Source organism: Exophiala viscosa (genome assembly GCF_022695815.1).
Source record: "Exophiala viscosa unplaced genomic scaffold EDD37scaffold_2, whole genome shotgun sequence".
Lineage (NCBI taxonomy): Eukaryota > Fungi > Ascomycota > Eurotiomycetes > Chaetothyriales > Herpotrichiellaceae > Exophiala > Exophiala viscosa.
The window spans coordinates 4140682-4165402 of record NW_026944354.1 but is presented as its reverse complement, the minus strand read 5'-3'; the positions used below and the strand labels follow the sequence as shown (position 1 = coordinate 4165402).

At 51.7% G+C, this 24721-nt stretch overlaps 9 protein-coding genes across 9 annotated transcripts; 7 read left to right on the top strand and 2 right to left on the bottom strand.

Annotated features, from left to right (window-relative positions):
* Positions 1–1641: 1641 nt before the first annotated feature.
* EDD37DRAFT_624451 (biotin-protein ligase) lies at positions 1642–4729 on the bottom strand. The gene is made up of 6 exons (XM_062816165.1): positions 4295–4729; positions 4039–4241; positions 3900–3986; positions 3209–3845; positions 1786–3157; positions 1642–1662 (listed from the first exon to the last, which is right to left on the bottom strand). The coding sequence occupies exons 1-6, from the start codon at positions 4378–4380 to the stop codon at positions 1651–1653; spliced, it is 2397 nt and encodes a 798-aa protein (XP_062674059.1). The 5' UTR covers positions 4381–4729; the 3' UTR covers positions 1642–1650.
* Positions 4730–4842: 113 nt separating this feature from the next.
* On the top strand, positions 4843–5782 carry EDD37DRAFT_606951 (mitochondrial genome maintenance MGM101-domain-containing protein; the record flags this gene model as incomplete). Its single annotated transcript, XM_062814936.1, has 3 exons — positions 4843–5405; positions 5456–5684; positions 5741–5782. The coding sequence occupies 3 exons, from the start codon at positions 4843–4845 to the stop codon at positions 5780–5782; spliced, it is 834 nt and encodes a 277-aa protein (XP_062674058.1).
* A 1369-nt stretch (positions 5783–7151) lies between these two features.
* Positions 7152–9539, top strand: EDD37DRAFT_296433 (uncharacterized protein). The gene is made up of 3 exons (XM_062811177.1): positions 7152–8247; positions 8299–9132; positions 9195–9539. The coding sequence occupies exons 1-2, from the start codon at positions 7573–7575 to the stop codon at positions 9043–9045; spliced, it is 1422 nt and encodes a 473-aa protein (XP_062674057.1). The 5' UTR covers positions 7152–7572; the 3' UTR covers positions 9046–9132; positions 9195–9539.
* A 305-nt stretch (positions 9540–9844) lies between these two features.
* EDD37DRAFT_624442 (Abscisic acid G-protein coupled receptor-domain-containing protein) lies at positions 9845–11777 on the top strand. Its single transcript, XM_062816164.1, has one exon. The coding sequence runs from the start codon at positions 9972–9974 to the stop codon at positions 11571–11573; it is 1602 nt and encodes a 533-aa protein (XP_062674056.1). The 5' UTR covers positions 9845–9971; the 3' UTR covers positions 11574–11777.
* Positions 11778–11854: 77 nt separating this feature from the next.
* Positions 11855–13459, top strand: EDD37DRAFT_624440 (syntaxin 18). Its single transcript, XM_062816163.1, has 2 exons — positions 11855–12092; positions 12142–13459. Exons 1-2 carry the CDS (start codon positions 11967–11969, stop codon positions 13129–13131), a joined length of 1116 nt encoding a protein of 371 aa, XP_062674055.1. The 5' UTR covers positions 11855–11966; the 3' UTR covers positions 13132–13459.
* A 10-nt stretch (positions 13460–13469) lies between these two features.
* Positions 13470–15672, top strand: EDD37DRAFT_624436 (aspartate aminotransferase). Its single transcript, XM_062816162.1, has 5 exons — positions 13470–13669; positions 13715–13739; positions 13935–14138; positions 14198–14329; positions 14386–15672. The coding sequence occupies exons 3-5, from the start codon at positions 13956–13958 to the stop codon at positions 15325–15327; spliced, it is 1257 nt and encodes a 418-aa protein (XP_062674054.1). The 5' UTR covers positions 13470–13669; positions 13715–13739; positions 13935–13955; the 3' UTR covers positions 15328–15672.
* Positions 15673–17022, bottom strand: EDD37DRAFT_624431 (uncharacterized protein). Its single transcript, XM_062816161.1, has one exon. It carries the CDS (start codon positions 16867–16869, stop codon positions 16105–16107), a length of 765 nt encoding a protein of 254 aa, XP_062674053.1. The 5' UTR covers positions 16870–17022; the 3' UTR covers positions 15673–16104.
* A 1235-nt stretch (positions 17023–18257) lies between these two features.
* EDD37DRAFT_295483 (putative pentachlorophenol 4-monooxygenase) lies at positions 18258–20180 on the top strand. Its single transcript, XM_062811172.1, has one exon. The coding sequence runs from the start codon at positions 18434–18436 to the stop codon at positions 19988–19990; it is 1557 nt and encodes a 518-aa protein (XP_062674052.1). The 5' UTR covers positions 18258–18433; the 3' UTR covers positions 19991–20180.
* An 827-nt stretch (positions 20181–21007) lies between these two features.
* Positions 21008–24536, top strand: EDD37DRAFT_295481 (Mechanosensitive ion channel-domain-containing protein). The gene has a single exon (XM_062811171.1). It carries the CDS (start codon positions 21343–21345, stop codon positions 24235–24237), a length of 2895 nt encoding a protein of 964 aa, XP_062674051.1. The 5' UTR covers positions 21008–21342; the 3' UTR covers positions 24238–24536.
* The last annotated feature ends 185 nt before the right edge of the window (positions 24537–24721 follow it).

Genomic DNA, 24721 nt, shown 5'->3' with positions numbered 1-24721 from the left:
GTGTAGGTTGTTGCGGTTTCCCTCCCCGTCCACACGTCATGTCCTTTGTGCTACATGACTTGTCGCATAGCACCGATCAGTGCCGAACTGGAACCCTGCACACCGCCCCGGTATAGCATTCAAGCCACCAAAGCCGAACAGAGGAACTGAAAGCGCGAATGGAGATGGGTGGAATTCGCTGCTGGGCATTGCCTGGTTGCAACAAGCAAGAGTGCCTGCGAGTGCCAATCGGACCCGTGGTTCCGGTTAACGGTCTGGCATCCACGCGGCGCAAACCCACCGATGGGCGCCACCAACAAAGACTGGTAGGTCAAAGTCGGGCCAGCATGGCACCTAACCAATCCACAAGCAGTCGGCTACCACTTGTGGCTTGCTTGAGCACGGGCCTGCACTTATTCCTCGTGCTCCACGCTTCGCAACGCCTGCCGAGCTGAGGCGAGGCGACTCCAAGTGGTGCTCCTCTTCAAGCGACGTCAATGCGCGTTACTTGTATGAGTAGCAGCGCCGCATCACATACAAAGGTTAACACATTGACCTCGGTTCAATACTGTCAGGGAGACAACTTCTTGAGACAGTCCTCACTGACTGGGGCAACAAGAGCGGCCATTCCACATGACAAGACTCTGACGCAACACCATATCTGTTCCTTCGAAACACAAGACATCTTGATCAGCCGCCGCGCCCGCGGCTGTAGGCGTTGAAACGGCAGGGATCCAGTTGCAGTTGCAGCGGCACGTGGAACGATGGCATAGGCCTCCACGCCTTCTTGTCGTTGGCTATCACCCCTATCCAGGGACAGATCACGAGCACAACGTTCTCCTTGATGGCTTCTGCAAATGTTCGTTGGACCAACTTCGATTCACGTAAAACAAGCAGCACTCCCTGTCATCGTCCTATTGGAAGCGGTGGCACAAGAATATCTGCATGGTAACAAGTCAAGTCACGGTGAGGTCCCAGACTCCCAGTACTAAGTAGGCTAATTGAGATCGCCGATTTGGTGCATTAACTGCCAAGCGGACATTCTAGTGAGGTGCTCCGGCTGGCTTGATGGACCTGATTCTCCATCTAGAGCTGATCTCAAAGCTACTGGTTCATGGTCGATCCTCCAGTCAGGGTGACCAGAGCAGAAGTTCCTGCTCATCAATCATGAGCCCGTGGAAAAGTTCCGAAGCGACGTCTGTCCGACCATACGAGGTCTAGTGGAGAGACGTGTATCTCAGCCAAATGGGAATAGGAACACTCTGGCACGCCAACCTTTGGGAACGATCTCTGGAAGGAGTTCGAGAGATCACCTGTTCGTGTTTTTACCTCGTGGGCCGAGGCGCTTTGCATACGGTCAATGCTCGATAGCATGGACTCCTCTGATGTCGACGGGCGCATTATGCAGAAAGCTCTTCCCATATAGCACTGTGCCACGCCATGGGCAGAGGATCGACTCTGACGCAAGCAGCAGGATTTCGTCTATCACTGAATGAGGTGCATCCTCATATGGAACAATCGAATGACTGAGGACAAGAGGCTGCGCAAGTCAACCCGCCGTCGCTGAGGCACTAATGGCATCCGGAATATGACATGGCTTGGTGGTCTAGCTTTGACGCAGGTGGTGTGACCGTTTGGCAGTTCTTTTTGTAAGATGCCTGTGACGGTGTCTCACAGTTTTCTCTGTACAGCACATGGTCAGCTCTGGCTTTGCGACAATGTTGGATGACCGTCGACTGTGCAGGCAATGGCTATGAACCATGCCAAATGCATCTAGTCAACGAGGAGACTCAATTCAGCACTCACCTTCACAAGACCTTTGAAAAAGTCAAAGCTGTTAGCATCACTTTGCAAGGTCCATTTCTTGCCGGTCTCACGGTCCTCCCAGCCAAGTTCTTCAGCGATAAGCAGTCCGTAGTCTCTTGTAATGCCTTTGATTCGAGCACGCTGGCCACCTTCGGCCTCTAAGGTAACAATCTGATCCATGTGGAGCCAGCGCTCGTAGTACTTCTGCTCCATGACTTCGTCAAAGCCTGTCACTAGAAACCGAGAATATAAATCGTCAAAAACCGTCAGGATTCGTGCCAGGAGTTTCTCCAGTGTGAACGGCGGCACCTTGCGGGGCAGGTATTGCGTGAGTTGATTCAACGATGTTGTTGGCGCCGCATTCGCCGTATTGAGACCGATTCCACAAACCGCGATGTACTCCTTGGTGTTGTAGTGGCTGTTCACCAATATCCCACCAATCTTGGTGTAGTTCTCGTTTCGATCTCCGCCATTCTCCTTTGCTTTCACAGGATCCAAGGCAAATATGTCATTGGGCCACTTGAGCTTGATGGGCATATCTTTGTAGAGGTTGCCGTCGTACGATCTGATCCCGTCGACTATGGCCATGGCCGCCAAGTACTGGACAAACACAACTGGAGCAGACTGCATCTGCGCCATGGGATGACGAATCACAGTACTGAACATCAGACTTCCAGCAGGCGATACCCAGACATTGGACCCTCTGCCTCGACCTGCAACTTGTACAGTGGCTGTGGCTGTGAAACCTTGCGGCAGATTCCGAAGGATCTTTGTGTTCTTCTCTAGCAAAGTGTTTGTTGATGTCACAACCTCTCCGTAGAGCAAATGAGTGCCAAAGTTCGAAGCGCCGGGCACTTGACTTTGGTAATGTAGCAGATTCGAGTAGAATGCGTGGTGGTTAAAGTATGGTGTCGTCTTGGATTCGGGATAATCATCGTCGTGCACGATGATATGTTTGATCACCGTATTATAGTCGACTATTCGATCGGAGCTGCCATCGGCCTGATCAGCAGGTTCCTTCCCGTCTGTTTCGGAAGGTAAAGCTTTTGCCAGATCAACCATTTTCCAGATCGAGGGCTTCATAATGTGGAATGTGTCATTCTCATCCTTGAGGAGCTCCTGGTCGTGTTCATCTTTCTCGATGAGGTGACTCAGAGAAGACACGATGCCACCTGTATCGGCAGGATCTGACGACGAGAGATGTAGATAGGATAGGGACGGTACATTTTGTTCGTCGCTTACAGTCAGACCAAGCTTGTTCAAGCATGCTTTGATAAAGCCCATGCGGTGTTTCTCGTCGGCAGCAAGTGAATCGATGACTTCTGAGAAACCTGGTACTTCCTCTTTTGGCTCCAGGTTGGCAGCTGCAAACCTAGGTTTTGTCAGTGACCAGTCATCTACTGGTTTCCCTAGAAAGACGAACTCTGGATGTGGGCCAGTGAGTAGCGCTGCACCTTGACCGACTTTGCAATATACAACTGCAGCCGAACCTTCACCTGAATCGACTGCAAGTGGCTCAGTATAACTTGCCAGGACTTCAACACCCTGCTCTCGGAAGCTAGGCGCATCAACAAAGACGCCGCCACCATTGTAATAAGACTTGAAGATATTCGGCACTGCCCCTGCTGTGAGTAGGGTCTTGTCGACTTTCAAGTCGGCAGCTTTGGCGCCCTTTTCGCTGTGATACACGAATCCGGGATAGGCGCCGCCTCGAGCAATTCCGGGATAAAAAGCGAGTTCTCGGTCACCGACAACTTCAAGTAGCTTATTTCCTACCTCGAATTCACATCTTCTGCTGCCGTAGTAACCACCTGCACAGAATCCGATATAAATGCCGCCACGTTCAACGAATTGGCGAATGCGCCTGTTGCCTTCGCCGTTGAGGGTTGTGCAATAACCCAGGTCAGCACCGCCGGGGACGACCAGTGCAGCACAGCTTGCGGTCCAAGGCTCCTTGATGAGCATGTCACCAGTTACCGGGATGACCGCGTAGTTGGGCGCAAGAAGCCTTCGTAGAGTATACAGGCAGTGGCGGACCGATTCGATTGTGCTGCCAGTTCCTGAAGATATCATTAGATTTGGGTTGGAACGCCATGCTTCCTGAGTGAGCGCACCGGAGTACACCAGGACATTCATTCGTTTCGTGGCCATGGTGATGCAGGTTTCGTGAGTGCCTGTGTGGTGGTCCGATGAAGAGCAGACTCGGACGATGTCAGATGATGCTCAAAAAGAACACACCCGAGAACAACTTCCTCTTTTCTCCTAAACCAACAACAATATTGGACAAATTCCAAATGGCCAGCCAAGGCACGCCGATTGAGACTAAAGCCGAGGATGAAGAACTTGATGACTGGTATGTTTCGATGATAATCGTGACAGTGCATAGAACCCTCTTTTTCAATGGTACTGATGGAAGGCACGTAGGGACCAAAGGATTTTCAGCACAGGCTGTGCAGGTAAATGACTCTCTGGTGGATGAGAAGATGCATGGCTAAGGTTGTGATCACAGAGGAACAGCTTCGAATGAACGACTGCTACTACGATAAGAAGGACTGGCGTGCGTGCAAGAACGAAGTGAGTGTTGAACCCCAACATGCTATCATATTTCCTATTTTTCCCATTTTCTCCCTCACGCCAGCCATGCCGATGCTCGGAGACCGAGTGAACAGCGCAACGAGGCTGATGATTTCTGGATGATTTTAGATGGAAGCATTCCGACAATGCTGGAAACGCAAGGGAAACGAAGAACGTACGCAGAGCAAGGATACCTAGTAATTACTGTATAGCTTCAAGCACATCACCAATTATGGGCAAAACAGTGATGCATGGATGCGCCTGATCACGAGGTTTGGTGTCGCCGGCCGTCACCAAAACGCGATCACCGACGACGATTTCTGGTTGCGCTTCTCTACGACAGCTTCACTTTTCTTGCAGCATCAGCATCATTGAATTTCGTTCATTTACACTAGACCCTGCTTCCGTCCACGTGTATAGAAGTTTTCTTCCATTCATTCTTGTACAACCATTCAGCGCAATACTCATTGCTTCTCTGCAATGATGTCGCCAATTTCTAGACTGCCTCTACAGGCTTCGAGGATATCCTCCACCACTGCTCTATCGTCACTCAAGTGCAGCCGATTGTCTGAACGTCATCTCGTCTGGGTCGCCAGGTCGCCCGCCTTCGCGCATCCATTTCGCACGGTGTTCACGAAAACGCCGTCTCGAAAAGCCGAACCTGCTGCGACGCCTACGCAGTCTTCCAGGGTTAATACTAGTCAAAGCCCGTCCCCGAATGAGCCGATACCTGCGCCGAACACTTCACCGAACGAGTCGCTTAAGCTACAAGAGGAAAACACGTCGAGCATTGATTGGACAAGATCATTTCATGGTCTCTCAATCGAGCCTTTCTCCAAGGAAGCGGCCGATGTCCTAATGGCGCCTCTGAGTCCTGACGATGTCGAGATCAAACCAGATGGCATCATCTTTCTCCCTGAGATCAAATACAGACGTATACTCAACAGAGCCTTTGGTCCTGGCGGGTGGGGACTGGCTCCGAGGGGCGAGACCATAGTCACCGAGAAAGCCGTCACGCGAGAATATGCTTTGTTGGCCCACGGAAGGTGAGCAAGACGGTGTTGCGTTATTTATTCAAGGGCTGACATGCTGGCAGACTGGTCTCTATCGCGCGGGGCGAGCAAGACTATTTCAACAAGGATGGCGTACCTACGGCTTCTGAGGGCTGCAAATCTAATGCCATGATGCGTTGCTGTAAAGACCTGGGCGTCGCTAGTGAGCTATGGGATCCCAGATTCATCAGGAAATTCAAGTCGGAACATTGCCGGGAGGTGTTCGTTGAGCACCAGGGAACAAAGAAGCGAACCAAGATATGGCTGCGCAAGGTAAACTCGAGCACCTGGCTTCTGATGGCATTGTACTGACCTCGTTTCCTTTGCAGGGCGATCCGGTGTCTTATCCCTACGCAGAACTCAAGAGATAATGTGCTCTCCTCCTAGTCAAGGAATTGACTCTATCAGCCACCGCATATGACGCGGAGCTCGAGGCTGCAGCGCGACCATCGAAATCTGAGGTCATAGATCCTCGACCACCATGCAACCACTAGCAAGCCAACGGAAGGTCGGAACATCTCTCAATGCAGGCATGCACTTGGTGTTCGCTGTCCCTCGCTTGTTTTGATCGACGCTGCACACCGCCATTCAAATCGGCCAGTTTGTCACCAAAACCACCTGTCGGCGACCCAACCAGAGACTTACCACAACTACGTGGTACAATCTCTGACGTCTGGTTGGATTTTGTCATGCTGCAGTGCACACGTTTCAGCGCCGTGTTGGGGCGTGCTGTCTCAGATGGGAAGCAGGCATGCCCCCGTGCTTCAGGTACGGCATAGCGAACGCAGCGTATCGTCGAGACGGTCGCGGAGCGTCTCCCCTCCCTTGGGTAGAGCTGGGATCACCGACGATGCCCGTGCCACCCGAAACGGCTTCATCCACCACCATGCTCCAACAGCATCTGCTAGAGATCTAGTGAGACTTCTCTCGGCACATGTCAGCCGTATCAGAGACTACAACCTCTTTCGTAGGGCGTGTACGGTATCTCAGGGACGTCCTTGTTGACTAAACACTCAGATCCGGAAATATAGCTGTGCACTGTATGAATTTGAGAATTGACGCGTGCTGGTGCGCCAGGTGACAGAAGAATCTGGGCTCACTATGTCGGCCTCATGGACTATATGACTATGTAGCTCCCAAACTGGGTACTTCATACCCTCATTGGGACCCCCGTCCTTGGAGTGATTATGGGGACATTCAGCTGCACATGCTCGCCAGCATGGCATCAAGAGTCAAGCATGTGCTCGGTCCAGTGGTACTGTACGAATAGAGGTGCATAGACCTGTGCATCACCTTCTGCAGGTGGTCATTATGCCAGGCAGACATGCATCGTTACAATTTCAGGAGCATGAATGGTGCGATGGCCTAGATATTGCATGGCATCCAGCAATCGTCTATCACGCAATAATAATAAGTCGCCAGATGACAAAATGGGTACCCCGTAAACTTAGGTATGGTGGCAGGGGCCCTAGCCTAGCGTCACTTGTAACAAAGCCGCAATCTGGTCTAGACCGTTTAACCGGGGCTCTGTTGCCCCAGAACTTAGGTGACAGTGACCGATGTCTGGTAGGAATCACCCTACACTTGCAAGTTACTGCGGAAGCCCTTACCGTGACATGCGACATCTAAACATGCCCAGCAGCTTCCTCGAACGATTGGTGACTTTTGCTCGCTGCAACTCTCCACATCCTTCCACATTCCTCTCCGCCCCGCAGCCGTTTGCCTCATCAGCTTGAAGATTCAGGTTAGGAATATATCTTAGGTCAAAAGCCAAGCATACCAAGAACATACGACGTGTCTCTCATGTTTCCCATGACTTGAAAAGGCTGCCGTCGCCGATTATGAAGTCTTCAGGCCTTCCTTCAACCTTTGATCTGATGCAGTTGCATGCCGGCTGACCCAGGACGAAATTTGGACCATTCTGTATCCAAAATCTGGCCATTACAAGAAGCACACCACCTCGGCGGTCACGCAAAGTTTAGAGGTCTCCCAATGACGAGCGAGGCAGTGCCGGAAGCCCGCTGCTATCCTTTGACATCCCGCTAACACATACCAACTATTGGGCCGTCCGACCCTCATTCGCTACTCGCACAGGTCAAAGCACGCCGATTGATACTACTTACCCGTACCCCGCGCTACGCTGTGTACCAAAATAAAAATCATGGCTGCTACCGTGACGCACGAACCATCGAGGCCATTGCATTCGCCCATTCCTACATCGCCTGAGGAAGAAAAAGAGCTTGAATTTGGTCAAGTGTGGAAAGACGCAGCCAGAGTCCCTCAAAGTTCCACAACAACGGAGCAGCCTGACTTTGGTCGGCGCAAGTCGGCGGTACAATTCCACACTGCAGATGCAGAAGACGTTATAAGAAGAGGGAGTGTCGCACAAGGCCCGCGTGCCACCAACGTGTCCCAGCGAAGAATGTCATCCCCACCTCCTCCATTCAACTATCAGCGCGGTGTCTCCTTTGACACCTTCGACAACAGAGATGCCTCGACCGAATCCTTTACGTTGAACTATAAGCACTGTGACTATGCACATACTGCGCGCAGCCGAACATTCCTGTGCGGCACGGATGCGAAAGACTATTCGGAATATGCTTTGGAATGGATGCTGGACGAGCTGGTAGATGATGATGACGAGATCGTTTGTTTGCGAGTAATCGAGAAAGATGCGAGAGCGGCAAGCGAAACGACCTACGACCATGGTAGGTACCGGCTCGAGGCACAAAAGCTATTGGACAGCGTCATAAAAAAGAACAGTACGGAGGAGAAAGCAATCAGTATCATCATGGAGCTGGCAGTCGGGAAGGTCCAGGACATCTTTCAACGGATGGTTAGTGGTTAACATCATGGCCGACGATGGCGCAGGCTAACGTTGTTGCAGATTCAGTTGTATGAACCTGCAGTACTGGTTGTCGGAACCAGGGGGAGGAATCTGGGTGGTATGCAGGGTCTGCTGCCTGGCTCCGTTTCCAAATACTGCCTGCAGCACTCCCCAGTCCCCGTGATTGTTGTCCGACCAACCTCGAAAAGGATGAAAAAGAAAATGAAACGACAACTAGAGAGCGGCCGGAGCCTTTATAGCAGCATGCTTGAGCAAGCACAAACAGCTGGTGGCAGACATCTATACGATAAGTCTAATAACACTTCGATATCTATGGAAGCTACCGAGCAGGAAGCCAATGCAGTGGCCAAGGCCATCGGGCCGCCCAAACGTGGCATATTGAAGTACGGCGGACCTCTAACGCGAGTCACTTCAGCCAGGAGCGATGTCACGTCAGACGAGGATTCGCCTGAAAGAAACTTTGCTCTACCTATTGGGTATCTCAGCACCGAAAGCGCACCTCGAGCCGACCTTGCAATGCAGAACCCTACGATTGCGGCACTTGCAGAGGATTGGGGCGACCACAAACCCTCTAAGGGGAAGAAAAATGAGCAAAAGGATGGTGATTCAGCTCTCTCCGACACAGAGGATATCCATTTGTTGGTACCTAACCTCGTCGATGAAAGACGTCCGTCCGTCAAAGAGACGACACCGTGGCTAGCGGATATACTGCGAGACAAGCCTGGAAGAAGGTCTCCAAGTACTGGCCGATCTCCAGCACGTCACGGACGATCATTGTCAAGATAATATGAGCGCCATGGTGACATGGCCATTTCCCGAATTGCTCGCACCTGTGATGCAGGCACACAGAACGTCTGAGAGATCCTGGTGTCGGCAAGGAAAGGCCCCCAGAACTTTGAGCAGAGTCCATTCATTGCTAACCCTGGGGCAACAAGCCCTTCGAGATAGTGGGCTGTGGCTATCTCGACATCAACACAAGGCCGTTAAAGACAACTATGCGGTTCGCGACCTCCAATGTCTACTGCCGAGGTTCTACGAATCACCAGCGATCATCTCTGCCTTGTCTGCATGACAAATGCTCGACGAGGATCATGCTGGAGAACGACTCCGTGTCATGGGTGACAGCTACTTGTTATCCTTATCATCGTCCGGCCATTCCCCTCAGATGGAAGCCTGAATAGTGTTGCTGATTCTTTCTTTGTCGTTGGCGAGGGAAGCAACACCACTTGTGGCTTATCACTGTCGATTGGAAGGCCTATCAGCCTCATTAGGCTTTCCTCCAGTCTGTCATTCTTTGCAGGCGGAGTCCTTAAACTTGAGATCCTCCAGGCGCGGCATTCTGCTAGTGTGTATGGAGCGACGCCTCTTTACAAGACAAATATATAATCCTCAACTCTCTTCACAGTTCAGCTTCTTATCAGCTTGAATGTAAGCCTGTAACCTGTGCGTCCTCAAATGGCGAGGTAACGTGCCAGACATTCGACGTTAATGAGCTGAGAACTGCACGAGCACCGGAGCGTGGGAGCGCCCCGTGGCCCTTCATTTTTTGACTCCGGAGTTGCAGCTAACCTCCGATAAACTAACGATCATTCCATTCCAATAAATCACCTTCCTTGAATCCATACCGCAGTATAGACTCCTCCATGCATCACAGGTAGAGTCATGGTCAGCGACAAATCGTCGCATACGCTCTCTTATTCAAAGCGTCCAACATGATACCCATAAGTCCAGACGCCGACTGCGACGACTGTAGTCCTCACGGGAAACACTTCGGGACCAAGGCCGCCTTCTCAACCGTCCCGTTCATCGCAACCTTCGCTATACTGACATTCGTTGCCTATCGCAAAGTCTATCCTCTTCTATCCTCTTCTTCGTCGACAAAGTCGCAAGATGGCCTCAAAGGACTCCCTCGGCCGGCTACGTCACCTCCAGAACCTGCCACGCAACAACTTGCGCGGCGTGTCGCAGCAACCACCTTTGCTTCCACGATAGCACTTTCGGCCGTGTTGACGGAGCTGCTACTATGCGAGATCTCGAACTCGTTCAATCCTACGGCGCGCAGTGTTGCGTTGCAGATCACCGTGGTGAGCCTGCTGGGTCTCTTGGTGATTGCCATCCCTCTGTTGGGGATTTCTTCTGTGGTCTCAAAATCAGGATACAAATTTAGGGGCGAGAAGAAGAATCGAGTACGCCTGGCGTGGACTTTGGAGTTCGCTGGCTACTCAGCGTTTCTTTTCGGATTCTGGGCTATGGGTGCCCTGCTACCACAGTCTCCGAAAATTACAGAGAGTCTGAGTCGCCATGACGGTCTGTTCCAGGCTTGTTTGGACAGACTGGGTATCACAGGAGTGTCTCTGATGGCGCTGTTGTCTGGGTTCGCCTCGGTCAGTTCAATCTGGCAGTGCTTTGGACCCAGGGTGAAGCCCGTGGCCGACACGGACATTACTCGCAAACAGGCAGGATTGGATGCTACCATGGATATGCTTGCGGAAAAGAAGGAGAAATTGAGGATCTTGGAACAACAAAGTCTGGACAGCCCCATCCAAGGGTTCTGGGGTCGCACAATTGGCTCTATACGAGGTAACAAGGACATACAGGAAAGGCAGACGCTTGGGATGGAGACATCGGGCCTGGAAACAATGGCATCCTCACTGGAGACTTCGCTCACTATACTACGAGCGCGACGATCGACTCAACTCCGAGCGACTACGCCGGCGGGACGGTTGTCCTTGATATTTTCCTATGTGTTTTCGTGCTACTGTATATATCGCATCTGCACGACCACCATCAACATCTCCAGACGCATCGTGTCTTCCAGGCCTGCTACGTCTTCCGACACGGATCCGGTCACGTACACCATCGCTCTTTTTGCACGGCACGTCTACCCTTCACTGGACCAGGCGTCATGGGCTCAGCAGATTTCATTCCTCCTATCAGGGGCGATGCTGCTGGCCTCCTTTACGGCGGTCACGCAGACGTTCCACTTGTTCTCCCGCTTTATGCCGACTGTTCTGCATGCCACAAAGACAAACTTTGCGCTTCTGATCAGTCAGATCAGCGGCATGTACGTTATCAGCTCTGCGATCATGCTCAGGGGTATGATGCCGAAGGAGGTGGGCAGCGTTATCAACAGCGCTCTGGGGGCTGGATTGTTGGAGCCCGCCTGGGTGCAGCGGTGGTTCGATGGATTCTTCATGCTTGCTGTAATTGCGACGGCGGTGGGCATATTCCTTGGAAGGCAACTTTCTGGAGTTGCAACTTTTGAAGACGACACCGGTTGGGATGGCGTTATGGAGATGGGCAAACAATCTTGAATGTTATGCTCTGATGTGTGGAACGAGTACTAGAGGTAGGCCGTAGAAGAAGGCTAAGGTAACAGTCCTGGTTATGAATATACAGAGAAACGGTTCAGCCTCGATCGAGTATTGCGACCAACACAATCGCAAGTCCATAGGCCTTGGGTTTCGTTACTGTCGGATCTGCCACTACTAGTAGCCAAATATTCTACTTAAAGTGCCGAAGTTTCGCCAAGTTGGAGAAGATGCAGTATGACGCGACGTGTCTCTGTTGCACTAGTTCCAGCATTGCAATTAACATCCCAATTTCTTTTGCACAGCACGACACCGGGGGCTTGAGGAATCATTTGCTCTCGAAGGATTGTTCAGAAGGCTTCTCTGTGAACAAGGTCTTCTAAGAACGCCTCTGCAATGACTGATCTGTCTGCCACACTATCCTCAGTTCTGATCGAGAAGCACTCGTCAAAGTCCGTCATCGGTCGCAAAAGAGACCTCTCAGAAAACCTCGACTCCTTCTTAAAGGAGGCATATAGCATTGTACGGTAGAGAACCCCAGTCGAGTCTACAAACATCTGACGTTTCACAGAATAGATCCATCTCGTCGCTACTCCGGTATCTGCGAGCTTTACGCACGCCGTACCTTTCCACCGCAGCACCACCCCGGCACCAGAGGCGGCCGGGAGCATTGTCACCTTCTACCGGGACTTCATTACAGAGTGGCGATGTACCAGAACACTTGGACGATGCGCAAAGGGAGAAAATTGACACCGAGACGTCCTCAGTACTCCGCGACATCAACAATTCGATAACAAACCTGTCGTCAGCGGTCAATCTACAACATGAGACAGCGGCGAAGATCATAGAAAAGAAATATGGGCGGCCCAGTGGAGTCCTCTGGCGCTGGGCGGCGGGAGACGGCGACGTGCCAGACGCAGGCAAATCCGAGGAACAGCTGGGAGAGGAGGGCCAGGTTCGGACATTGAAGATGTTTCGAGAGGGCGTCCTGTGGTATCTGGGCAGTAGACTGAAAGACCTTGTGACCGTTCAACAGGACATGGTGGAGAAAAGACTCGAGCGCGAGCGACAAAAGCAGATGAGTGTCCTTTACGATCCTAGGAACAAGAGCGTGCGCGCTGGTACGCGGATTGACCCCGTGGCTACTGCGCCAGATGGGCTCCCAAAACGTGACATGCGAGGGCACGACGAGTACAAGCCGTGGAACGATGCATCACAAGGTGGGAATGAGCAGGAGCTCTCGCCGGAGCAGTTACAGCTTTTCGAGGAGGAGAACAGAGGCCTGTTCGAGCATTTCAATGACCAACTGGCCAAGGTTACGCAGGCTGAAAAGAGTTTGATGGAAATTGGCAGTTTGCAGCAGACTCTTGTTGGGCACCTTAGCGTCCAGGGTGAGATGATAGGGAATCTGGTGAATGATGCTGCAAGTACGGACGAGAACGTGCGAAGGGGCAATCGTGAGTTGAAGAAGGCAAGTGAGCGTGGAAGTACCGCGAGGTTGGTATTCTTTGCGACGGCTGGATTCTGCTCTTTCCTGGTGGTCTGGGATCTTATATTTTGAGGGATATCGAGAGTCACGATCATGATGTTCAATGATGGGACATACGGTCTAGGCTGGCACGGCTGGGCAGCTATATAACTGGCACCCCAGATTTCCAGCTGGATCCGACTTCTCCCGAGCGACCTCCAAGCTCCAGGGCGGGGCAGCGATATGGAGCGCTCCGGGGCATGGAGTGGCTCACTAAATGCTCATACAGTAGCACGAGAAACGTGTGGCTTTTCCGTAGGCTTGACAAAGACCTTTGGGCGAGCAGAACGCAGACCATAGGGAGCACATGCAAATCTACACATGAATTGAGGAAAGCGTAGGACAGTGAGAACACAGGTACTATATGATAAGGTGGTTTGCCCACTAATGAAAGATCGCCTATTGGCCTTCAAACGCCGTTCATTCTCCAACACACCTCGGGCTAGTGAGGCCATTGGGGTATGGAGTGCCCCAAGATAGCATCGACGCCTTTGCCGAGTACCCTTACAGATAAACATACAGTACTTGTAATTGACTTCGCGTGAGCCGCCATCGGAAAAGGAATTGCGAGGTTGTCTCATACAACCGATTAGCATCAGCAGCTAACACCAGTTAGATCTTTGCAGCCGCCGGGTCCCAAGGTACGTCTGCAAGGCCCCCATGCGTCCGTCCGCCCGTCCTTGACACTTGGTTCTCCAAAAAAAGATTCTCTTTGGAACCGGAGTACGCCACTACTTCATCAATATACATGCATCATGCCCACACCGCCCAACGACTCCTTCACCTCATCTTCACCCGCATCTTCAAAGACTAACGCCAACACTCGTTTATCTCAGATCAACCAACACACTGCTACCATGGGTTCCGCGGGAGACCACACCCTGTTCGACGCAAATGTCGTCCCTCAAGCCCCCGAAGATCCCCTCTTTGGGTTGATGGCCGCATACAAAAAAGACACATCAGACAAGAAGGTGGATTTGGGCATTGGTGCATACAGGGACAACAATGCGAAGCCTTGGGTGTTACCGGTGGTGAAGAAGGTACAACACTGATCAACGCTCCAAGTGTCGAGGTTCACAGGCTTACAAGAGTCACACAGGCAGATGAGGTACTACGGAATGACCCTAACTTGAACCATGAATACCTGCCCATCGCTGGTCTCTCAGAGTTCACTTCAGCCGCCCAGAAACTCATTCTGGGTCCAGACAGCCCCGCTATCAAAGACTCAAGAGTAGGGATTGCTATCAGTCCTCCGAATCATGCTCCGCTAACACTGTATCACCACAGGTCACCTCTCTACAGACCATCTCGGGCACAGGCGCCGTCCATCTAGGCGGCCTGTTCCTCGCAAAGTTCCTATCGAAACCGACCCCAGCAATCTACCTCTCGAACCCAACATGGGCCAACCATAATCAGATCTTCACCAACGTGCACCTATCCATCAAGCAATATCCATACTTCTCCGCAAAGACGAAGATGCTCGACCTAGAAGGCATGCTGTCAACTCTCAAGTCCGCTCCGCAAGGCAGTATCGTCCTACTGCATGCCTGCGCGCACAATCCTACCGGCGTAGACCCGACGCAAGACCAGTGGAAACAAATTGCCGAGGTCGTCCGCTCGAACAAGCTCTTCCCCTTCTTTGACTGCGCCTACCAGGGTTTCGCATCCGGTGACTTGGCCAAGGACAACTTCGCGATCAGATACTTCGTGGAGGAAGGCTTTGAACTCGTTATCGCGCAGTCCTTCGCCAAGAACTTTGGTCTGTACGGTGAACGAGCAGGCGCATTTCACTTCGTCGCCAGCCCGGGATCCAGCGCCCAGGACGTGGTGAAGCGCGTCGGCAGCCAACTTGCCATTCTGCAGCGGTCGGAGATTTCCAACCCTCCTGCCTACGGCGCGAGGATCGCCAGCATCGTGCTGAACGACGAGGCGTTATTCAAGCAGTGGGAGGAGGACCTGCGGACCATGTCCGGGCGCATCATCGAGATGAGGAAGAGCCTGAAAGCCGAGCTGGATAAATTGGACACGCCGGGCAAATGGGACCATATCACGAGCCAGATTGGCATGTTTTCGTTCACAGGACTTACCGAAGCCCAGGTCCTGGGTATCCGCGAGAAGTGGCACGTCTATATGACGAAGAACGGCCGGATAAGTATGGCCGGGCTCAATACGAACAACGTCAAGTACTTTGCCGAAGCCTTGGACGATGTCGTTAGGAACGTCAAATAGGAAGAGAGCAAGTGGAGGAAATTGATGGCACGGGGAAATTCAGGAGGGTCCGAATGTTGTGCATTAGGTGCTGGAGTTCATTCCATCTGAGCCTGCCAGGTATCATGTCACATGTCTCGCTCCGAAGAGCAGGGTGGACGTGCATCGACACATTTCACAAATCAAGGGTGGGTACTGCATGGTGGGATCTTGTCTGACCACCACCTCACAAGAAAGATCTCGGTAGCTATGCTGGCCACACGATCTCACGAAGAGGAAGAGCATTGGTCTATGACGAGATTGGGACACATATAGGAAAGTGAAGATGATGGCTGCGTGGCCATCTGCTCTGAAACAACCGGGGCATATCAATGAATAAGTGTGCTTGCAATCCTCGATCGGTTCTCGGTCTACCTGACTTTGCCATGCGTGCAATATGTTTTCCTGCTACTCAACGTTCACGCCTGAACATGAACGTGTATCCAGAATAGGTCCCACCCCGTCTATTATTACCGCTTCTCGTCCAGGTCTACCAATGAGCCTGTCGACCACCCTTTGGCTGCCTCTGACGATCTGGCGCAGGCCGAGTCCAACATTCGTCCCGGTATGGGTCGCAGACCATCGTAGACGGTCCAGCAGCCAGCTCATACAGACCCGACGGAACCTTGGTTCTGGCTGAGGTGACGCGACGCGACCTCTTGACCGGAGTCTCCAACTTAAGTGGCCAGAACGCCGATTGCTGGCATCTCGAGACTTTGTACCGTGAAGAACTTCGCGGTTGTAGTCATCCTCGGGCACTCAATCTCTCAGGTGTGGATCGTAGATCATAGCCCAAGCAGTAACACCTTCACCGTTACCATCTACGCTCGGCCACCCTTGAGCATCCACTTTGCCCTTGCCCACCACGATCTCCTCCACCACTCGAAACCCGAAATGCTCGTAGACCTTGACGGCCTGTGGCGTAGTGGCTTCGAGCCAGGCTGGGACGTTTTCGGCCCGTGCTCGTTGTAAGAATGGCAGCATGACAGCATTAATGCTGCCAGCGACACGGGGAACGGATGGATTTCGCGCCAGAAATGATAGATGGTAATAGCGCCGTAGTTGTGGTTCGTTGTTGTCTGAATCCGAGGCAGAATTTGATTCAGAGTCTGTAGACGGGGCAGACTGTATGGCGAGGTTCTTTGCCTTTGCGGCATTGACTCGTCCACGCCATTCGGTCAACAGCACACCCGGACGGGCTTTGGAGTCGATGAAGGCTTTGCCCTGAAATGAAGGCGGCTCCCAGAGTGCAATGGCGGACCAGTTTCCTGCTTGCACCAAATCTGCATTGGAATGAGCGCTGTCGAGGATACCCCGAGCGAAGTGCCGCCGTCGACGAATGGCGTCAATTGAAGGAGAGGGATAGGGTGGCGGTGTCTTGTCGTTGTCAACTATAAAGGATGTTGTGAGAGCCGTCAAGGCGAATGCTTCTGTTATGATATCGATGAAGTGGTTTAGGTCTGTTGAGGACTCTGGAGAAATGAGTGTGTAGGAGGGCGTCTGTGTTGATGTCGAGGAGGACATACTTGCATCGATGGCCTGTGATACGCCGGGTGTTGTTGAATTGTCTTAGAGGACACTGACAAGTCTGGATATGTGAAGATGGTAGTCAGAAGTCCCAAATGTCACGGAGGGCGTGGACTTTTGAAGCGGGCTAGGCCGGTATCTGTGGGTCTCCCTGCCAGTGAGATAGGCGATGCAGGGCTGTGATGTTTAGGGGTCACCGATAGTAAGCGCAGCAAAAACAGGGTGAGTTCATGTGATGATGACCGATGTCACGCTGCTGCCATAAAAATGGGGTAACAGAAACATAGATTTGCGTCATGTTGGCACAGAAGAAAATTCCTTGCATTCCATTCTGGCAAGGGATTCGTGTTGTGCTGCTTGCAGTTGTTGTGTTCTTTCTTGCAGGGATAAAGGCGGTTGCTGAGTAAGGGATGGAAGCCGCGAATCTCGAACAAGGAATGCAACTCGCAGGCTTACCTCGATTCCGGAGATCTCGATAGATGATTCATCCGGGGTCTGACATGGACAGACTCATAAAGCACGCATCCAGTGCTAGATACGCTGCGACTCATCTTGGACCGAATTGATGATGATGGTCCCTTCGAATGTCTTTGTCTCGCATCTGCCCACAGACTACGGCTGATTGCGTCTGGCTGGAATGCTTGCATTGAGCCGTGATCGTTGTTGCATCTTACCTCGCTACTCGTATGGGAGTAATCAGCGCCCCTGAAAGCCGTGTACCGCATGCTGATGCCAGGTTCTACTGCCGCAGCAAGGCTTTTACAGTAGTAGACATGGAGTTTTGAAGATGATTCATCGAACAGGCAAGAAATGTTTCCGGCGAAAAATATTGCAGGCTTATTCGGCAAGCCGGTTTCCAAAAGAAGTGACACCGTCTGACAGGGAGTACATCGACGACACAAATTCGAAGCCCAGCAGATTCGCGACGGTGGGTGCCCTGACAATAAGCTGGTTAGACTGTACGTTGTAGCTGATGGTCTTCCTCTTATCAAAAGCGGAAGCTATCATTGCGTGCGAAGCACTTCAGTTTGGCAATAAGGAACAATATCTATTTGGAGGTGAAGAGGTACACCAGTCAGACTGTACCACTTTTCCTGGAGACAGACTTGCTTCGCCGGACATTAACAAACCCCGAGCAAATCAGTATTCAATGACGTCCGGACGCTTCCTTCGCTGCTCTCGTCTTCTTTTCATCTTCTTTTCCCAGTGAGTAGCGTACTTTACACCAGAACGTTCAGAACGGCCTACCCAAACAATGCTTGCACAGCAATGCCTCCTGGTCTCTTTCCCGGGGTTGGGTATTGCATCTTGGGATGATAGAACTCGAGTTGATTTATATGTGAGTAGAGGTTTGTCGGGAGGATATGATACACCAAAGCCCGAGCGATCAAGAGATCTGTCTGTGTGCTTCCTACTCGCGAAATCGGCCGGTGAGTGAGAGCAACCCCCGAGCTTCATATATATACGATCTGCTGTTACTATCCCTTCCCTTTGTTATCCCCTAACCTACCATCCCGCGCCAATGCCCCAAGTCTAGAAAGAGGAGCCAGGATTCGTCGAGATGGACAAGCTCTATGACGTTGTCATTGCTGGAGGAGGACCGATTGGACTCTGTCTAGCCTGCGAGTTAGGACTGGCGGGGTCTTCCGTACTCGTCCTTGAGCGCGATCCCGAACGAGAGTCGCCATGGAAGATTTCGCCGCTAGGCCTTCGGGGCATTAACACGCAGTCGGTCGAGGCCTTCTACCGGCGCGGGCTCCTGAACAAGATCCTGGGCTCTGGTATCTTCGACCCTGATGGGCGGCCGCAGTCATTCCAGAAGAAGCCTGGATTTGCTTTCGGCGGGCATTTCGCCGGCATCATGATGAACGCCAACAAGCTCGAACTGGACCGATTCCAGTACCGAATCAACGGACCGGCACTGCAACCAGGGCCCACGACACTCGACCGTGTCGAGTCCGCGCTGAGCGATGCCGCCGTGGCCTTGGGAGTCATGATCCTCCGGGGTCACAGCGTCAAGAAAATCGCAGCACCAGATGAACACGCCGTCACTGTCGAAACTGCGGACGGCCAATTTTTCCGCGGCAAGTGGCTTGTGGGGTGCGACGGCGGACGAAGCGTGGTTCGCAAGGCCGCAGCCTTCGACTTTCCCGGGACAGAGCCCAAGTTCACAGCCTATGCGGTCTACTGCGACCTCGAGCACGCGGAGACACTGAAGCCTGGGTTCAACCCCACGAAAACCGGAATGTATATTACGGGTGCCAAACCTGGCGCGCTGTATCTGGTCGACTTTGACGGTGGCGCGTACGATCGCGGTCAGGAAATCACGCGCGAGCACATTCAGGAGGTCTTGTGCCGTGTGTCAGGGATGTCAGACATAGAGATTACCCAAATCCACCTCGCATCTGCGTTCACCGACTCATCCAGGCAAGTCACAAGCTACCGCAAGGGTCGTGTGCTGCTCGCTGGTGATGCTGCGCACATTCACCCGCCGCTTGGATCACAGGGTCTCAATGTCGGCATCGGCGACGCCATGAATCTCGGCTGGAAGCTGGCCGCAACGGTGCGGCGGGAAGCCCAACCCGACCCTGGCCCGGACTTCAAGCTGCTGGATACATATGAAGCGGAGCGCCGGCCAATCGCTGCGTGGGTACTCGACTGGACGCGTGCACAGGTGTCGACCATCCAACCAGACGAGCATGGCGCCGCGATGCAACGTCTTATCCGCGATGTTATCGACACGACGGACGGTGCGAACCTATTCATTGATCGTGCCTGGGGCTTGACACAGCGGTATGATTTGGGTGATACACATCCACTTGTCGGGATGAGCGCACCGGATTTCGAGATGAATGATGGCTTGAGGCTGGGAGACAAAATGCACGGCGGCCATGGGTTGCTTGTCGATTTCACGGACGATGAGGACCTCAGGGGCCTGGTTGCTTGCACCAATTTAGGGGTTAGAGTCGACTATGTTGGTCTCGGTGCAAGAGACGCGCGTGGCCTACGTGCTTTGTTAGTGAGACCAGATGGCATTGTTGCTTGGGTCGCGGAAGAGGATGGCAGTCTTGATGTCGAGGCAGCCAAGCTTGCTTTGGGGTGGTGGTTCGGGTTTTGAATGAACATGATTGTGTAAAATGCTGGTGTGGTTGAAATCACCCTTGTTAGGATGTATGATAGCACTGTACCGTATGAACACTCAATATAGAGCATTAGATGAAAAAATGTCAATCAAAGTTGGTTTGACCATCCCATTTCGAACATAACGTAAGGTATTGTGCCGAACGAAGCAGTATGTCTTCGGATGTCTCCATCTCTGACACGTCTCTTTCCGCAAGTAATGAATATCAGGTTTGATCACTTCAGTCTTGTGCAGTCTCATCAAACTCAGGTGTCCATCAAGATGTCTTTGTAGTAGGAGGACGCGCAACGTAAGTAGAGATCAACAGAGTACAAGGAAATGAGATCCCCAATGATCGTTGGATCTTCGGGACGATCTCAGATCTTGAAACAACCGCGGTCTGCAGGAAAGAAATTTTCCACCGTAACTCGACGTCTTCTTACACAGCCTTGCAGGCTTTGTGAGACCTGCACATACCACAGTGCATGAGCAGACGCCGCATACAACAGCTGTGAGCGTATGGCTATGGCAGGACGTTCTCGACAAACAACGTCCCTCATTAGGCGATGTCTTCGATTCCCGGAGGAAAGTAAAAAGATATTTTGGGAACTGTCAGGTGGATATAATAGTACCTCAGAGCATTGGGCAAGTATCTCCCCGATGAGTTGCATTAATCGCATGGGCTTGTTTCAGACTGTGTATCAGACTCAACCGTAACAAGCCGTTGAAAGCACGCCACAAGCGAAAATCCATGCCCGTGGCTCCAATCCTCGGGGAGGAAGTCAACCACTCATAGGCGTTCCAAGCAGCCTGCGCCCTTTAACTGGCCAGTGCCTGAAATTCCGTCAAGAGATTTTCGTCAAAAACCCTCGCTCCGTTCTCCGGTCCCTTTTCCTTCCATCTCCACTTCATCCTTCGTCATTCAGTTCCACGTCGGCGAGGAAAACTTCACCTCACACGGTCGGTCCCCTAGCCCGTATGCATGCGTTATTGGGCATGTTCATCACGATCCGATATGTAGAGCGTTCGAGAAAATCAATACCTCCTCCCTCCTCCCAAACGCTTTGATACACGATATTTCCATTTACATTGTTTCCATATTCTTACTTCACGCTCGCTTCTTTCATTGTTCATTGCATTGTTTCACGCGCACTCACCACATTCGTTCGTCCTTCGTTGGTTGCACATTGTCTCCCTGTTGTACCCTGCGTCAGACGGGATCAACCCAACTAAAGGAATACTTGACTCAGGCAGAGTACTTTCAATTGAGCAGCAGACCGAGTCCTTTGGCTTCACTGCTCAAATTCCTTCTGCCTCACCCGGACCACAAGTGACATCGCCCACAGATCATGTCACAAAGAGACCATTACAAAAAGTTTTCACGAGAAGGATTTCAACCTCTTAGACATAAAACGTCCAGAGAAATGTCCAATCCGAACGATATTACGATTGATATCCCCTTGACCAAAGTGACAACCGGAAACAGTCCGACCGGTGCTCGAAAAGTCGGCTACTCTCCTGCAACGGCCGATGGAAATACAGACATTCCAGAAGAGATGGACGAGAAGCAGCAGAGACGGCGCCCTCACAGCGGTCCCGGAGGTAGAAGAAGACGGTACAAAGAGCAGGGAATTGAAAACAAGGCGAGAGATGATGGCAGTCTCAATGCTGCTGGCAAACTCTACAGAAAGGTCTACAATTCCTCGGTCATTACCCGATACTTCATCTACGTCGCTCCCCTGGCATTGGCAATTGCACTCCCTATTGTGATTGGCGCCACCGTCGCTGAGAATGCAAGCATTGGAGGCGTCAAAATCGTCTGGTTCTTCACTTGGATCGAGGTTGTTTGGGTATCTTTGTGGGTGTCGAAGCTGGTGGCCAGATTTCTACCCTATCTCTTCCAGTTCCTCAGTGGAGTGGTCAGTTCTGGCACAAGAAAGTATGCTCTGGTGCTTACAGCCCTGGAAATTCCTTTGTCGTTGGTTGGCTGGGCTGTCACCTCATTAACAACCTTCGTTCCGATCATGACCTTGAACCCCGACACAAGAGCTACAGGAGATACAAGTCTGAAATCTTGGGAGTCTGTCGTCAAGGACATTCTCTTTGCGAGTCTCTTTTCGACCTTACTTTTACTCGGCGAGAAGTTCCTCATTCAATTGCTCTCGATTAGCTACCATCGAAAGCAGTTTGACGACCGAATCAAAGAGTCCAAACACAATATTCGCCTAATCACCCTACTTTACGATGCTTCGCGAAAGATGTTTCCCATGTACTGTAAGGAGTTCATTGAGGAAGACTATCTGATCAACGACATCCTGGATCTTGCTGACGGCAGCAAGCGAGCCAGTCTTTTGATGGGAGGTCACAAGAGATCCGGCTCTGCCACTCCCATGAGACTAATCCAAAACGCGGCCAGAGTTGGTGATAAGATCACGTCAGTCTTCGGCAACGTTGCCCAAGAAATCACTGGAAAGAAAGTCTTCAACCCGACCTCCTCTCACTCAATCGTTGTCCAAGCTCTGGAACGAAAACATTCTGCTGAAGCACTTGCTAAGCGCATCTGGATGTCATTTGTGCTTGAAGGCAAAGAAGCCTTGAGTTTGGACGACTTTGTCGATGTGCTTGGATCCGATCTAGAATTCGAGGCTCATGAGGCATTCGACATTCTCGATGTGGATTCCAACGGAGACATATCTCTGGACGAAATGATACTTCGAATCACTGAGTTTGGCCGCGAACGCCAGTCCATCGCCAGTAGTATGCACGATGTGGACCAGGCTATCAACGTGCTGGATAATCTCCTTTGCACTGTCGTCTTCATTGGCGTCATCTTCATTTTCGTCGCATGGCTGAACAAGAATTTTACTACGACTCTTGCAACCGCCGGCACAGCACTCCTCTCGATGTCGTTTGTCTTCTCGGTGACTGCTCAAGAAGTGCTTGGTTCTTGCATCTTTCTCTTTGTCAAGCACCCCTTCGATGTTGGTGACAGAGTTGATGTTGGAGACAACAATTATGTGGTCGAACGGATGTCTCTCCTCTACACTGTTTTTCGGCGAGTCAAGGATCAAAAGCGAACCCAAGTTCCAAACATCGTTCTAAACTCGCTTTGGATTGACAATGTATCTCGCAGCAAAGCGATGCGTGAACAGATCAGCATCTATGTCAACTTCGGCACGACCTTTGAGGATATCGACCTGTTGAAGAAGGAAATGACTAACTTCGTTCGAGACAAGGATAACGCTCGTGACTTCCAGCAGGACGTCGATATCGAAGTGCTCGACGTGTCTGATCAAACCAAGATGGAACTGAGATTGGAGATCCGCCACAAGTCCAACTGGGCAAACGAATCTGTACGAGCGGCGAGAAGGAACAAATTCATGTGTGCTCTCACCCTTGCATTGCGCAAGATTCCTATCTCCGGACCTGCGGGTAATGATCCTGCAATGGGAGACAAGGCCAACCCTACGTATTCAGTGGCTATATCTGATGATATTGCGAAGAAGAACAAGGAGGACTTCGTCCAGGAAGCAGATAAGAAGAGATTGGTGCCCAACATGTCGCACAGTCGGAGCGAAAGCGGGAGCGATGTAACGAAGACTGAATCTGGTTCTCGCGACTATCTGGGTTTGTCTACAGGTGTTGATTCTGGAGAATTGAGAGCTGTGGAGAAGCTTGTCAAACGCGACGTCGCGGTCGACCCATCAGAGCCTCTTGACCAACACCGAGAACTTTCACTGAATAAGCGGCGGTCGAATGACGTCGAAGAAGTGAAGAGCATCTTGAAACGCGAGTCGACAACTGGTCGACGCCGCGCTTCACGAATGAACGGCTTGTCGCTGCACGAGAGTCTTGACGCACGGTACGGGGCTCGCACCATTCCCACCATTGCTGTGCCATCGCCTCAGGTACCTGTTGATGCCGTGCAGCCTAAGCCTGATCGAGTCAGCTATTTCGAAGACACCAACCAGGGAATAGTTCAGCCGAGTGCATCACAGCAAGATTGGGCCAGTGTCGCGCCTCTCAACTACTATCAATCTGCTCCAGGCGCCATGCCTTCACAGCCTTACCATCCCACGTCACCAACGATGGCAGGTGCCGCTGCAAGTCCTAATCGATACGTACCTGGCAACGCTTTCTCCCAGCAGATGCATTCTCCACAACAGGTGTCGCGGGCGCCCGTTCCAGGCATGACTGAGATGAAGAAAAACTTGCAACGAGGACAAAGCCCCGAGGAAGAATGAAGTGATGGGCTTTCGGGCATGATGCATGTTGAAGTCTAGAAGACTAGGCTATTGTTTTACGAATTTGTTTTGTGCATAGCGTGGGGGATAATGAGCTTAGAATTGACGCACATGTTGTGCGACCGGCGCTTTTTCACGGGTTACAAAAGATATCCTAGACAGGGAATTGTTAGATCAACAAGAAGAGCTTTTGTGAAATACAGATTCTGTCAGTGTGAAAGCTCAATGATAGTCAGTATGCAATATGGAAATTAATACTCCCAAAAAACATGGCCCTGCGTGGGGCTTTTCGATATGCAGTCTTTGCCGTCCCACGGGTGTCGTTCTTGCCCAGCAGGACGTTTTCTCCTTCGGCGGAGTAGTTTTCACTAGGCAGTATGGTTTTATTGAAGCAGAGTGTATCTATTTCGTATGTTCATATATGCATCCACCCTCGATGCTGTGGGTATCCACTAATGTTACAGAGGTGAGTCATATATCCTTG

Coding starts and splice junctions, on each gene's coding strand:
- EDD37DRAFT_624451 (XM_062816165.1), bottom strand. CDS start 4,380: ATGTTGGGGTTCAACACTCACTTCGTTCTTGCACGCACGCCAGTCCTT. Junction 4,242..4,294: donor GTTCATTCGAAGCTGTTCCT/CTGTGATCACAA, acceptor AGAGTCATTTAC/CTGCACAGCCTGTGCTGAAA. Junction 3,158..3,208: donor CTCACTGGCCCACATCCAGA/GTTCGTCTTTCT, acceptor GACAAAACCTAG/GTTTGCAGCTGCCAACCTGG.
- EDD37DRAFT_296433 (XM_062811177.1), top strand. CDS start 7,573: ATGGCTGCTACCGTGACGCACGAACCATCGAGGCCATTGCATTCGCCC. Junction 8,248..8,298: donor AGGACATCTTTCAACGGATG/GTTAGTGGTTAA, acceptor ACGTTGTTGCAG/ATTCAGTTGTATGAACCTGC.
- EDD37DRAFT_624442 (XM_062816164.1), top strand. CDS start 9,972: ATGATACCCATAAGTCCAGACGCCGACTGCGACGACTGTAGTCCTCAC.
- EDD37DRAFT_624440 (XM_062816163.1), top strand. CDS start 11,967: ATGACTGATCTGTCTGCCACACTATCCTCAGTTCTGATCGAGAAGCAC. Junction 12,093..12,141: donor TAAAGGAGGCATATAGCATT/GTACGGTAGAGA, acceptor GACGTTTCACAG/AATAGATCCATCTCGTCGCT.
- EDD37DRAFT_624436 (XM_062816162.1), top strand. CDS start 13,956: ATGGGTTCCGCGGGAGACCACACCCTGTTCGACGCAAATGTCGTCCCT. Junction 14,139..14,197: donor TGTTACCGGTGGTGAAGAAG/GTACAACACTGA, acceptor AGAGTCACACAG/GCAGATGAGGTACTACGGAA. Junction 14,330..14,385: donor CCGCTATCAAAGACTCAAGA/GTAGGGATTGCT, acceptor GTATCACCACAG/GTCACCTCTCTACAGACCAT.
- EDD37DRAFT_624431 (XM_062816161.1), bottom strand. CDS start 16,869: ATGTCCTCCTCGACATCAACACAGACGCCCTCCTACACACTCATTTCT.
- EDD37DRAFT_295483 (XM_062811172.1), top strand. CDS start 18,434: ATGGACAAGCTCTATGACGTTGTCATTGCTGGAGGAGGACCGATTGGA.
- EDD37DRAFT_295481 (XM_062811171.1), top strand. CDS start 21,343: ATGTCACAAAGAGACCATTACAAAAAGTTTTCACGAGAAGGATTTCAA.